General features: G+C 39.4%; 1 protein-coding gene across 6 annotated transcripts in view; it reads left to right on the top strand.

Annotated features, from left to right (window-relative positions):
- The window catches only part of ELOVL7 (ELOVL fatty acid elongase 7), a 71033-nt gene that overhangs the window by 38212 nt on the left and 18541 nt on the right, over positions 1–14280 (top strand). For 2 of the 6 annotated variants that reach the window (XM_019743475.3, XM_074328915.2), the window contains exons 2-3: positions 7557–7654; positions 13081–13271. In XM_019743475.3, coding sequence (XP_019599034.1) covers positions 7591–7654; positions 13081–13271 — 255 coding nt within the window. In that variant the 5' untranslated portion in view covers positions 7557–7590. Of the gene's footprint in view, positions 1–7523; positions 7655–13080; positions 13272–14280 lie in introns of all 6 variants that reach the window. The other 4 variants (XM_074328917.2, XM_074328914.2, XM_074328916.2 and 1 more) reach the window with 4 other exon arrangements.

The following is a 14280-nucleotide window of genomic DNA, read 5'->3' as shown; positions in this document are numbered from 1 at the left end:
GCACAGCCTAGCTATTAAATAGACATGGCAAAAGTGGGGCAGGGGGATGATAAAGGCAATCCCAAGGAGAAACATATATGTATGTATACATATGCATATGAGACATTGAAATAAAGTGCAAAATCCTGTATTGTAGGTATAACAAACATGTAATTTTGCTTCTGTGTGTGTGTGTTGCAGTACACATACACACACATACATAGTAATTAACACAATTGAAAATCTGTCATTTGGAGTAATTTTTCACTGTCTATTTCACGTTCTAGATTCACTGTCTTTGAATTAGAGTTTATAATAAATGATAAAGATTAAAAGGATTTAAACTAATATGCTGTAATGTACACATCTAAGTGAGTGTTTCCTTTAAAATAGTCACCTCAGTCTACTATATATTTATTCCACTAATATTGCCTTTGCCCTAGACATTTCTGGATTTGTTCTTTTGGAATTGTCCTCATTTTCTAAACTCTGAGTTGAAAGTGTTAGAAGTAAATTATCATTAAACCCACTTCCACTCCCATATTCCCATCTAACATATCAAGATGTAGCTCAGCTCGACCCATTTTTAACTTATGATAAGTTATGAGCTTGATTTTTAGAGGCAATAGAAAGAAAGTGATTTAATGAAATTTTGAAAAATTCTGAAGTTGATTTGTAAAGATCAGTTCAAAAATTGTTTTGAACAACAGCATCACTGAAATAAATGGATACATTAGTCCCCCCAATCCTTGGTTTTGCTTTTTGTGGTTTCAGTTACCCGTGGTTAACCACGGTCTAAAGATATTAAATGGAAAATTCCAGAACTAAACAATTTGTAAGTTTTAAATTGCATGCTGTTCTGAGTAGCATTATGAAGTCTCATGCTGTCTCACTCTGTCCCACCTGGGATGTGACTATCCCTTTGTCCAGCGAGCATATCCGCCTCACTTCATCTCATCACACAGGCATTGTATCATCTCACATCATCACAGGTAGGAGGGAGAGTACAGTACAACAAGGTATTTTGAGAGCAAGAGTGAGAGAGAGCGAGCACATTCACATAACTTGTTAGAGTATATTGTGATAAGTGTTCCATTTTATTATGTTATTGTTGTTAATCTCTTACTGTGCCTAATTTAGAGATTAAACTTTGTCATAGGTATGAACGTATAGGAAAAAAACATAGTATATATAGGGTTTTGTGCTCTCTGCAGTTTCAGGCATCCACTGGGGTCTTAGAACGTATCCCCCATGGATAAGGGGCGACTACTGTAATTGCCAAAGTGATTACTCTGAAGCAAAGTGCTCTTATCTAGATGAATAAATGTTGGTAGTTTATTTTAAAACAGTGGTTCTCAACTCGGGATGACTTTGCCCCCAGGGGACATTTGGCATCTTCTGGAAACCTTTTTGGTTGTCTCAACTGGGGAATGGATATTCCTGGCATCTCGTGGGTAGAGGCCAGGGTTGGTGCTAAACATCCTACAATGCTCACAACTAAGAATGGTCTGGCCCAAAGGATCAGGACAGCCAAGGTTGAGATATTTTGTTTTAAACGAACAAATTATTACTTTATAGTCATCCTTCACATTTTAATATACTTACAAGTTTCTGATCCCCTTTCCCCAGCCTCAGTCTTACTAAATTGTTGGGATAGAACAAAGTCAAGTAGCCAGATCTTTCTGTCCAGCACTCAGGCTCACAGCCTCTTGGAGGCCGTTCCTGCTTAACTACAGAGGGTGGAAGTGGGAGGGGGCAGTCAGTTCCAGTAAGAATACAGCCAGGGAGGGAAATACACAGGGCACACACAGATTAATATCTAGGTGGAAGTTTCCCTATCAATCTTTGAATTTTTAGTGAGAAATTTATGTCTTATCTCAGTGTTCTTCTTCCCCAAGACAGCAGGCGTAGAAACTCTATCTGAACCCCAGTTTTTCAGTCATAACCCAGAGAGAGGCTGTCTGTGATACGTTCACCTGGGAAGTCCTTTCACCCCCAGCAGACTGAGTTCCTACTGCCTGTTCTGACTCACTGCTGACGTTCCCTGTGCTTCTCTAATGAGCCAGGGTATGCTGCCTTCTCCTTTTGCTCTCTGAGCTGCCCCTCCTCTCCTCCCTTGCCACACCAGCTGCATGTGAAGGGGTGTTTCCCTTACCAGTTCCCGGATGAGCAATTACTATTGCTGTTGAACAGCTTGATTCTCCGCGTCCTCTTCTCCTCCCTTACTTTGTAAAAGGGTAAAGCTTCAAACCACCACCCCAATATGAGGCCAGACTTGGCTTTCCTCAGAAAACGTCCCCAGTTCCTACCTCCATCCCATGCTGGTACCTTCGTGTCGCTCATTTAGGTGTTATGTCCCTGAGCAGCATCCATGGCTGGCCATGTCTATTTTTTTGTTTTGTTTTAATTTTTATTAAATTTATCGGGGTGACATTGGCTGGTAAAATTGTGTAGGTTTCAAGGATGTATTTCGATAATACATCATCTATATAATGCATTGTGTGTTCACCACCCAGAGTCAAGTCTGTTTCTGAAGGTTTGTCCCTGATACCTGATTTCCAAAGCAGAGCCTCCCAAACAAAAGAAAAAGGGAAAGCATGTGACCTTGTTCCTGGACCGTAGACATGGCCTAAGAAAGTCATAGGATGACTCTACCACCCCTTCACCCCAGGGCAAGTGTCCCCAACACATTTTGCTGGGTTTGGATAAATCTCAACATTTGAGGGCCTGCCTGAAAGTGGTGGGCCATGGTTTTAGATTTCTGGACTCCCTGCGAGGTACTTCTCACCTCAGGCAACTCCAAGGTCCCGTCTCCACTGGAGTGAATTCCAGCCAGTTCTCCCAGATGAGTTCTGCCTTGTGGTTACTGTTGAGAAGGTTTGGGCAAAATGGACAAAGGGATCAGATACTTGAAGCACATCCTATGTTGTGGTGTGAGTATCTCTGTTGTGTTGACAGAAGTGCCCTTGGGGAGCTGCCCTGTGGGAAGGGCCTTCCCTATAGGCAGCAAGCATCTTTCCTATAGCCCTAAAGAAGTTAGTAGGTTAACTCCTTTCTGTACCAAATGACTCAGTTACCATGTGATATTGTCAAAAACAAGGAGCAAGGAATTGTCAAAAACAAGGAATCTGTTGCAGATGCTGGGTGATGGGAGACCAGCACCAATCCCCCAGGAACAAACTCCTGTTTGCTCTACTTCTGCCACATATGTGAGGCCTTTGCAGTCAGGCTGAGCTCAGACAGGCAGCTTTTCTCTCTTCCTCTGTAGCACCTCCCTTGTCTCTTCCATTCTTGATGGAAGTATGGTGATTTGTCTGCTGTTCTTGAGTTTTAAATCTCTGCTTCACATCCTTGAGAGCTCTGACTTTTCTGGCATCTCTAGCCCTGAACTTTCATGCCATTGCATATTTAAATTGGTAGTTAAGGTGCCAGGTCTGCTATCAGCCAAATCTCTCTATACCTTCACCACGTAGAATAAGTTTCTTCCCATATCCGTACCATTGTCTAGCAATCAAGTGTCCATGTTAAATCATGGTAAAGGGCGTGGAGGGGGGAGACGTGCAAGGCTCCAGTTCAGGGGCACCTCTATATTCGTGGAACAGCCCAGGTTGCCTCAAATTAAGGTGTTACTTTTCTAGACCAGTCCCTACAATGTAATGTTGGTATCCAGTCCATCATGGTCCCAGCTTAGAAGGAAATTCTCAGCTGTTTATGTTCTGTTTCACCAAGGTAAAGGGGTCAGGTTTTCCTTTCGTGTCCTATCCCTACAGAATTATAGCTGTTCCTTCTCTTCTGGTGGGCCCACAGTGTTAAGAACTGAGGGATGGCAGGTTATCTGCAAGGCAAGGATCAATGAGAGACTCTTCACTCCAGGAAACTTGGGCTAAAGGATTCCTTCCCTACCTCCCCAGGCCTCTGTCTCTCACCTGCTTGGAAGATGTCTGTTTCTGCCACTCCTTTCCCTCCAGTGTGATTGCTCCTCTGACCACTTGCCCTCTTCTTCCATCTCAGCCTTGTGTAGTCTTTGGGATTAGAGAACCTAGTTTTGTTTGCTGCCCTGACTATTTCTGGCCTGCAGTAGAGTGTAGTTTCTTTGAGTCTTTGTGCTTCCGTAAAGGTTGGGGAGAGGAAAACGGTGGAATGAGTGAAAAAAATGAGGAGGTGGGAATTGCACAGAAAACAGGAATAATACTTTGAAATGTAATTCAACCATATGCCATATAGAATGAGAATCTTTCACTCTGATTCTGAATAATTTAAACACCATAATTTTGGCTCTTTAATTACGAAAATAATGGCTTGAGTCTGTTATACCAGTGGTTAAGGTGACGGGAAAAGCTCTTAGCATGGTCTAAAATACTCACATCTAAACAATCGGAAAACAACAAGGGAAGAATCATGGGCAGTCTGTGACATACCAGCTCTTAAAATGAAAGTAGTAGAGTTTTCTCCAAATTGGTTCCGTAAACTGCCGCTGTGCCTTACAAGATACTGAGTTTGGCCAGACATTTTCCAGTTAAATTGACACAGTTTGTCTTTACAAATGATAATGTCTGACTTTGATTGAATGTTCATTCTTTATCAGATTCTGTCCTCAAAACAACTCTATGAGTTAGTTTATTTTATCTTGGTAAATTGTAGAATTCCGATTTTACAGATTAAGAAACTGAGCTTTAATTTTGCCCAGGGTCACACAGCTATTAAGTGGTGGAATCAAACCAAGGTCTTTGTGACCCGAGAGCCCCACTCCTAACCCCTTCATCACACCTTCACTATGGAAACGATCCATCAGAAAACAAGAATCCAGCCTGACTCTGGCAAGATCCTGGCATCACCACAGCCAATCCTGAGTGTGAACTCAGCTGGAGGACACAGGATGTACCAAAGCAGAGGCCATGCTGAGATGTCTTCCTGGACTTGGAGAGATCCTCTGGAGGGGATAGACCCTTGAGGAATTAAGAAAACAATCTCACTTTTGTGTGTATGTGTATTTGTGTGTGGGTATTTAAGTAGGAATTGTCCCAGCAAAGGTGCAGTTGATTCTATTATTTCTTCCTTTATAATATTTTAATTCTTTACTTTTGGATAGATAATATACTCACATGAATCAAAAACCAAACAGTATAAGGTCTTTCTTCCAACCCTTCAGCCCAGTTGGTAGGTACCCTGTCCCCTTTCCCATGGATATCTTTCCAGAGTTCCTTTTATGCTAATATAACTACATGTAAATTTATATTCCTACTCCTTTCTTCTTTTTTTCTATATAAAAGGTAGTCATTTAAAAATTCTGTACCTCCCTTTGCTTTTTTTGACATAGAGATTTATCTTGGATAACTTTCCACATCAGGACACAGAGAGCTTCCTCATTCTTATTTACAATGACATATTATTTCACGATGTTAGATGTAGTATCATTTATTAACCAGTCCCCTTTTAATGGACATTTGGCTTGTTTCCAGTCTTTTGCTTTTACTAACTGCTGCAATGAATACCTTGAATATATGTCCTTCTGCCTATGTGCACATGTATATATAGGATAAGTTTCTAGAAGTAGGATTGATGAGTTAAAAATAAAATATGCATTTATAATTTTTACTGATAATGCCAAATTGCCCCCCCTAAAGGTTGTACTAATTTACACCCCCACCAGCAATGTATGAGTTTCCCATAGTCCTGCCAACAGAGTTAACACATTTTTGGATTTTGGCCCATCTGCCTGATACAAATGTTTGGACTTTGGCCCATCCAATGCAATAAAATATTGTAGATTTCTTACTATGGTTAAAGTTAAGAAACTTTTCATGTTTTAAGAGCCATTTGTATTTTTTTTTTCTGTGAAATTTGCCCATTGCTTTCTTGGCTTATAAATCTTATCAATTTCTAGGAACTCTATATTAGGGAGCGAAGCAATTTTCTGTGATATAAATTGAACATCTTTTTTTCTTATGTGTCATTTGCTTTTTATTTTTCTTCTTGATTTTCACATGGTTAAATTTGTTAGTCTTTTCTTATAGCTAATGGATCTTAAGTCAAAATTAGGAAGGTTTTTCCCACTCCAAGGTTATACAAGTGTTCTCCCATGTTGTTATTCAGTACTTTCACAGCTCTAGTTTTCTTATTTAAACCTTTGATCTACTTGAAGTGTATCTATATACTATATACATATATATATAATATGTATTATATATATATAATATATATATTATATATAGCCAAAAAATTGTATACACATTTTAAGAAAGGAAAAACTATTAAAATTGTATTACTCAATATATATACCAATAACAAAAGATGAATACAAGTCACGTTTGACTTCTGCAATTACAAGAGGTGCTCAAAATGGTTACCATCAGCGTCCAGACAGTTCTGATTATGGCGAACTATTGCCTAAGCAACGCTGACCAAAGTGTCCACTTGTATATATTTGTATATATCATTTTGGCATATATATATATAGCTTTATTTTATAATGCTAGAAGGAAGTCTGATTTTCCCTATCTTAGACCTAGAGGGCTTTTTTTTATTTATTGTAAAATATACATAACGTAAAATGTACCATTTTAACAATTTTTAAGTGTAAAGTTCAGTGGCATTAAGTACATTTGCATTGTTGTGCAACCATCACCGCCATCTATCTCTAGAACTTTTTCATTTTCTCACTGTATGATTTGGAATCAAATATACTATTAATTTTATGATATATTAGGTTTGTGCAAAAGTAATTGCAGTTTAAAAGATTAGAAATAACTGCAAAACCGCAATTAGTTTTGCACCAACCTAATACTATCCATTTGTAAGGTGTTAAAATGTGGGAAAACGTATGTCTTAGAATTTATGAAATACAGTTCTAAATTACCAAATGTATTTGGTATATTTCTGGACGTTCTGTTCTGTTTCATTGGTTTGCTTCTACATGTACCAGTGTCACACTGTTTTAATTATTGAAGATTTAGGATATCTTTTACTCTGTAATATAGGTAGTTTTGCTTTTCTGGTCTTTTTTAGAAGACTTCTTTCCCCAACTATTCTTGTCTCTCTGTTCAGATAAACTAGGCAGCTTCCCCCCAGGCTTTTGTAAATCTTCTTTCCTTCTCTCTTTCTACCTGTGTTCCACATAAATTGTAAAAACTTGTATGTAGAAGACGTTGTTATGCCTGAAGTTCAGCTATAAGTCTGGATCAGAGAAGCTTCTCTGAAAGTTTATGTATCTTCTCGACTTTATTTTCCTGGGTTTTTAATTGCCAAAGAGGTACAGTCTATTCCTGATCGATGCTGTCCCATAAAAGGGAGAGGCTCCCATAAAAGTTCTTAGAATCATTTACTTCTTTATACCTTGTATAGAATATCAGCCTTTTTCAGCAAAGTAAGCATTGTTCTTACAATGATGAAAAATCTTAAATGTTTGCAACGGCATCAGGGTTTAATATGGCTCACTAATGCACTTATCCTCAGGAGGAGCTTGTTGTTTTGCCAGTTATTACTATTAAATTTTTAGCATTTTTAATATTGAATTGCTAGAAACTTGGCTTTATTTGTATTCAAAGATGATAAACACATTCTGTTTTGTTTTATTGAAGAACCCATTGTAAGAGCCAGTAAATCCTGTGGAAAATGGCCTTCAGTGATCTTACATCGAGGACCGTGTATCTTTATGATAATTGGATCAAAGATGCTGGTAAGTAACCACATTTCCTAATTGAGTCTTATCCTTCCTTTTTACGTCAGGTTCCCAATTTAATAGGATTTCATTGAAACAACACGAGAGACTTTGTACCTTAACCCTCCCTCACAGACACCCACATGTTGATTTTTATTACTGCTTAATGAAGATGAAGTATCATGTGTTTCATTGCAGATCCATACAATGGTAGAGGTAACCCCCGAATAATTCTGAATTGCTTGACTTCCCCCCTGGCCCATTAAAAACACACACAGTGTTATAGAAGAACATTTAATACCACAACAAGACGTTTAAAATACATTAAATGAAAGCAGGTTATATTATAAAACACCACATGCATTTCTTTTGCAAGGATTAGCAGTTATCTCTGTGTGGTAGGATTATCGGTAACTTCTATTTACTTATCTATATCGAGCCAGATTTTTTAAAAAAAATCACCAAATGTGTGAGACCCAGAGATGTGACTTGGCCAACATCATGATTAGTTTTTGGCAGAAAAAAATCTAGAACCTTTGTTTTCTGATTAGGTTTAGTATTCTGGTGGTTCACATTTGAATTATTTGGCACATATTCACCACTATCACCACTTTAGATTAGTTCTTACGTATCAGCCAGAAACTGTACATTCACCAAATTCAGGAGGAAAAAGTGCCACCTCTTGGCGTCTACCACAATTGGAGTTATATTCCAATTTACACTGGTTTCAGCAAAGGTACAATGTTTCGTGATTCCTGTCATTTTCAGTAGACTGCTAAAGACCAATTTTATTTCACTAAAAATGGTCCCAATAGTTTTACCCCAGAAAAATGCCAAGGATCTAAAAAGATTCCATAAATAGAGGAAGTTCACTCTGGTGGTGGATGAAGAGGGACTGTTTCCACTTCTTCTTCTTCTCCCCCTCCTCCTTCTTCTTTTTTAGTTTTTTCAACTTATGTAATGATGCAGAGAACATATAGGTTTCTTTAGAAATCATCCTTCTCTGAAGGTTTATAGAAGTTTGTTCAGATAGTTCAGTACTTAATTTAACTATTTTTTTGGTTTTCTTCCAATTGTTCTTATTTATTTATTTTTAAAAATACTAATATTTTAATGGCTTTTCAGAGTAGAGGTGTACCTTGCTACCTGAACTCCCAAGATTTGAACTAGGGAACCAAGTAGATTTGGGTACATTTTTTGAAATAGACCTGTTTGGAAGAAGAGAACCCTTGCTATCTAACTCTTGCTATTCACTATTCCAAATGCAGGCACCCAAGAGACTCACATAATCAATATGCTAGCTCAAGAGCCAAATCAATTTAGATGATGGTGAATATCTATACAGTATAAAATATTTAAAAATGAAATACTTCTGAATTCGACTTCTTTTATCCATGCATCAGCTCTTTAGTTTTTGTTAGGAATACTTACATTGAAAATCTGAATACTATTAGGCCAGAAAAAGTAGTAACCAAGGGTGTGGTTAAGGAGAGACAGGGTAAGCCCTGGAAACAGTGTTGTAAACAGTGCAGGGAGGGTGAGAGGAAGAGGCAGGCAGAGCTGCAGAAGGGGAGGGGAGGTATGGGATGTGTAATAAGAAAACCTAAATTTAAGTTCTGATAATACTAGTTAGGTAATCTTGAATAAATGATTTGTTGTCTGAGTCTGTTTCTTTGTTAGCAAAACAGAGATGAGAATGGTACCTACCAGCTACCAGATAATATGCATGAAAGCGCTCTGTCATTTAGGAAGTATCCCGATGCAAGTGAGGGTGGTGGTGGTGACGAGTGATTGATAGGACATTTTCATCTTAAAATACTGTTGATAAAGCATATCACCCTTTAGAAAAGTTTTTTCACATTTTTTCCCCCGTCGGGCTCTAAAAAGGTTAAAAAGTTTTGCGTTGAGATTTACATCTTTACAAGAATACTTTCAGGTATAAGAGGAGAGGCTTTTCTTCTGCTTAGTGTGGTATTGATCTCTGAAGGCCATTAAGAATCATTTCCGGCCGTCTTAGTTCAGTTTTACTTTGCTTACCCTGGGAAGGTCTGAGTCCTTGATCAAGGGCCAAGAATTTCAAGTGTATTCTTGGCTTTGGCCCTAATCTTGAGTAGCCTTTGGGAAACTTACTGATATTCATTGGTTTTCTGATTGCTAGAGAAGTGGTCGTCATGCATAGTTATTTCATGTGGAAAATTCCACAGCTACAGAATTTAAAATTGGTTTCATTATTATTTAAGCTATAAGAATACTTATTATGATTCTTAGATATGAAATGTCCAATTTTGAAATAATACTATAATATTTTTAATGTTTAAAAGCAACTTTCCTTGGACTGGATAGTAATAATGACTTGTCAGAGTCAGTTGTGATCTCTTTGCAAGAAGATGGAGACTGAGTGAATGTTGCCATCCTGAAGCTTTGGTGCTTCACAAAGTACATGCTTGCTTCTCCGTCCAGCTTTTTCATCTTATTGGTGCTTATTGGAATTTAGAGGATATACTCTCTGAGCTAGTACATGCTACTTAAGAAGAGAACACTCCCTTACAAGTAGTTGATGGACACGCTCATTAATATTCTATGTATGTGGCACTTGTATAATACTTCTTCCCCTGTATTCTCTCTCTCTCTGGATCACTCTTAGAAAAGTGATCTGGCTAGTAATAAGTCAGAATGGTGGTAGTCACGGCTATGGACTCTCAGACAGCCTTCCCAGCCTGTGCTTTCATTCCGGCTCTACTCGTGACTCTTAAACCCAACTCTGATGCCAAACAGAAAATACAGCATCAGCCTTTTGTCTCTGGGGAAAACAGCTCTGCTTGCTCACCCCTGAACCTTTTGCAATGCGTGGAATCACAGATGGAGTCAGGATTAACTTTAAATGTTGTCAAGCAGTCCCCTCTACAGCCCCCCATCAAGTCACCAGCTATACCTGCCTTGTAACATCTTGTCGTGGGGAAGCCACTGCCTCACACGGAAGGGGGCTCCCCATTCAGAAAGGTGTCAGTGTTGCTGAGAGAGAAGGCAGGAAAAATGAACAGTCATCAGAGTCATGAACGTATATTAAAGATTTTGAATTTTATCTGCTCAACAGGGAGAGCTGACTTAGCAGAAGAATAGTCTGAGCAGAACTGTACTTTTATGTAGTGAATTTGGCAGTTGCGTGGAAGACTAGATGTAGTAGATTGGGTCAGGAGGCAGGAAAACCACACAAACACCGAGTGAGGGACTCTGAGGCCCTGGATGTAGGAGAAAGAAGCTCACGGAACCCCTGGTTGTCAACTCTGACAGTTCATCATAGTCACTTGGGCAGGTTTTCTCAAAATATGGGTGACAGGGGCCCATACCCTACGATTCTGATTCAGTTGGATCAGGGACGTTTTTTGGCCACTTGACTTTTGACACTCCCGAGGTGAAGCTGCTGTGCTGACAGAATTGAGATCTGCAGTAGTAGCATCACTTACTGAGCATGTGCGGGGCTCTTTCCATGCAAGAACTCACGAAATCCTCTATGAGATATATGCTGTTTTATGTCCAATCTACAGATGAGGAAACAAGCAAAAAGAAGTTAAGTCAATGTCCCCAGGTCACATAAGGAGTCAGTAGAGGGCCCGGGATCAAAGCCCAAGCCAGCTGACTCGAGAGCTTTGCTGAAATAGGACTAAAAAGCTTACTGTTTTGTTTTATTATTTGCTTTAAAATAACAAGAAATCAAATTAACTGGTTTCCCCAAAGAATGTAATGATTTTTTCTTTAATCTATAGAACTTGAAAGTCACACACAGGGTTAAAAAAAAAAGGTGGGTGCTTAAAATGTTAAATTACAGGAAAAAGTTATTTATTTTAAAATTATTTTCTTCTGCTTGCTGAGCCAGCCCAGCGTGCTTTTCCTGGCTTGTTTTGTTTCTACTGCCACCAGTGGAATAACAGAAAGATGATGTCATTTGATTTTCTCCCCCCTGCTGAGTCAATAAAAGAGTAAAATGAAATACATCTCTAATTCAGGAATTCCTTTACTGACACTTTTTAAAACCCCTAGTTTTCAACCATACAAAAGAGGTGTGCTAACAGAAACGTTTAAAATTGCTTATAAAGAAAAAATAAAAAAATAAAAGTCATCCATACTGTTGCTATTTTTGAGGAAAGCCCACGTGAATATAGGATAAATTATCTTTAATAGCTAAAGCCATACCCTAGAACATTCGAGTGTCTAATGGGAGCATGTTCCCTAGCAATAAAATCGAGGCCAGCCGAGTCATCTATCATGGAGTCTATTGAAGAAATTTTTGCATTGGGAAGGAAGTCAGACTTGAAGAGTATTCATAGTTTTTTGGTAATTGGCTACATCAGTGGCAGTTTAAATGAGAAAGGGCTGTATTCTCCCATCTCTCTTTTCCAGTTCATAAAAATGATGGTATTTAGCAACCTAAGGTTAGTCAAGACTCAATTTTGAGTCTTGCACCTGGAAATTTGTCCATACTTCTTTTCCTTTATAATACCCTGGCTTTATGAGTCAATTTAGTAAAATTAACCCTGAGCTACCTAAAATTATTATAGAATTAATCACATGTTTTCATCTTGAGTTGCCATTTTTAATTCATCTAACTCTACTGGCCTGGAACTAGCAGTGATTGGGTAAATTGCATTTTACTTGTTGTGAGGCTAGCGATGATAACGTACTTTTTTTTTTTTTTTTGGTCAAAATATCAGGTTGACTAGCCCATGTTTTGAATACCTAGAACCCACATTTTAGATTCTTAGGTGATACTAAGGTTGCTTTCAATTCTGCCATACAGTACATATGGAAATGTCCCAAATTTCTTGGGGAAAGAAGAAAGGTAAGAAACAGAAAACAAACTTCAACATATAAAGGAATGTCTGGATGGAGAAACTCTAAAATTCTATGAGTGGCTATAGATGGATTGTAGGATCTTGCTAGGTGTTTTCTTGCTTCCAGCTCTACCCTGCCCGTTATGCTGGGCCCTGGAGAATGACCAGTATAGACTATATCCATGGGCTTTGTCCCCTTCCCTCTGGATTCTGGTTGGGTTCAGCCTGTGGAGAGCCCCAGAAAACTAGAGAGAGAGAGAGAGGAGGGTGGTGTTGGGGTGTCGGTTCCTCTGGCCCCTTACATAGAATTGCTTTGTGCTGCCTGAATTCTCTCAATGGAAGGTCACAGCTGCTCTCCACCGGGATTCTCCATAGGACTCGCCTGGGTTCTCCAGTACGTCCCTTGCCCTTCGAGGCATAGGGTGCTAACAGGCTCATTGTTTCAGGCCCCCTCACTATCCCTGGTGATTTCTCCTTCCTGAAGGGAGTAGTGATCATTGCCCAAATAGCCCTCTGTCAAAGTTAGGGTCTAGGCGCTCACGGAAAGAAATGCTGGTTGCCGTCAGTTACCTTTTGGCTAAGTGGATGTGCACTGACATCTTGTTTTTCTCTTAGATCCAAGAGTCGAAGACTGGCTCCTCATGTCCTCGCCTCTACCACAAACCATCATCCTGGGGCTCTATATCTATTTTGTCACTTCTCTGGGACCAAAGCTCATGGAGAACCGAAAGCCCTTTGAGCTCAAGAAAGCGATGATAACGTACAATTTTTTCATAGTACTCTTTTCTGTGTATATGTGTTATGAGGCAAGTGTCTTCAGTATTCCTAATGGGAGAATTCTGCCTGAGTCTTCCTGTTTATCTGTCATCATGTTTCTTGTTATGATTATAAAACTCTCCGAGATTTAAAGAAGTTTAGAAACATAGCTCACTAGAGCAGGGATTAGCCAAAAATTGTTCGTTATAGACCAGACAGACTTGCAGTAGTTTACTAGATGATTGAATGAATCATTTCTTTAGTTTTAAGAAAACTCAGACTTGGAGAAATGAAGTAACTTACTCAAAGTAGCACCGTTGGTAAGTGCAGGACTGATACTTGAATCCAGGTCTGTCTGACATCAGAGCTCATCTAACTCTAATGACTTATCACCATCATGGCAGGAACCTTTGGTTTCTACACGCTCTGAGGAGCTATAAGGTGGTGGACGGTTTGGGTGTGGTTTAGCTGGGCTTTGGGGAAATGAAGAACTTAGACTCACACAAAGTAGCAGGTGAGGGAGCCTGTCCCTAAATTGTCAGTAAGAGAGATGGGGATCTTTCAGGACCCAAAACAGACTCATGGATTCTCTTCTCTCCCTCTGCTACTAATGTGCCTCAGCCACCCTCACTTACCTGCTTTTCTCAGCTTCCTTGCTTCTTTTTCAGTGCTGGCTGGCTTCCTCTGCCTCTGCTCCTGCTTTACTTCCTCTGCAACAGTCTGTGCTTGCTCACACTGGGACTCAGGAGAGTCCAGCGGGATTCTGGCCTGTCTCAACACCGTGGCCTCTGCACATGCATCCTTCCCACCTGATTCCTTCTGTGAACCCACCTGATTCGGTCACCCTAAATGTATTCTGGCCTCATTTCTCACCTGCCTCCCTGAATTCTGGACTCACTTTTCTGCCTTCTGTTTCTTCTACTTTATTTCCAAAATTAACTCAAAGGCCACCTTTCTGGAGCATGAATAACTGAAAGGGAAGGAGTAATTGGGTGGGGAGCAGAGAAAATACATGCTCTTAGCGTGTTAGTAGAGATAGGAGATGGCCTACAATAGGAC

The sequence above is a fragment of the Rhinolophus sinicus genome, chromosome 3, assembly GCF_057876585.1.
Source record: "Rhinolophus sinicus isolate RSI-liver-muscle chromosome 3, RSI-T2T, whole genome shotgun sequence".
NCBI classification, from domain to species: domain Eukaryota; kingdom Metazoa; phylum Chordata; class Mammalia; order Chiroptera; family Rhinolophidae; genus Rhinolophus; species Rhinolophus sinicus.
Note: the sequence above shows the minus strand (reverse complement) of the source record. Positions and strands in the feature narration are given on the sequence as shown.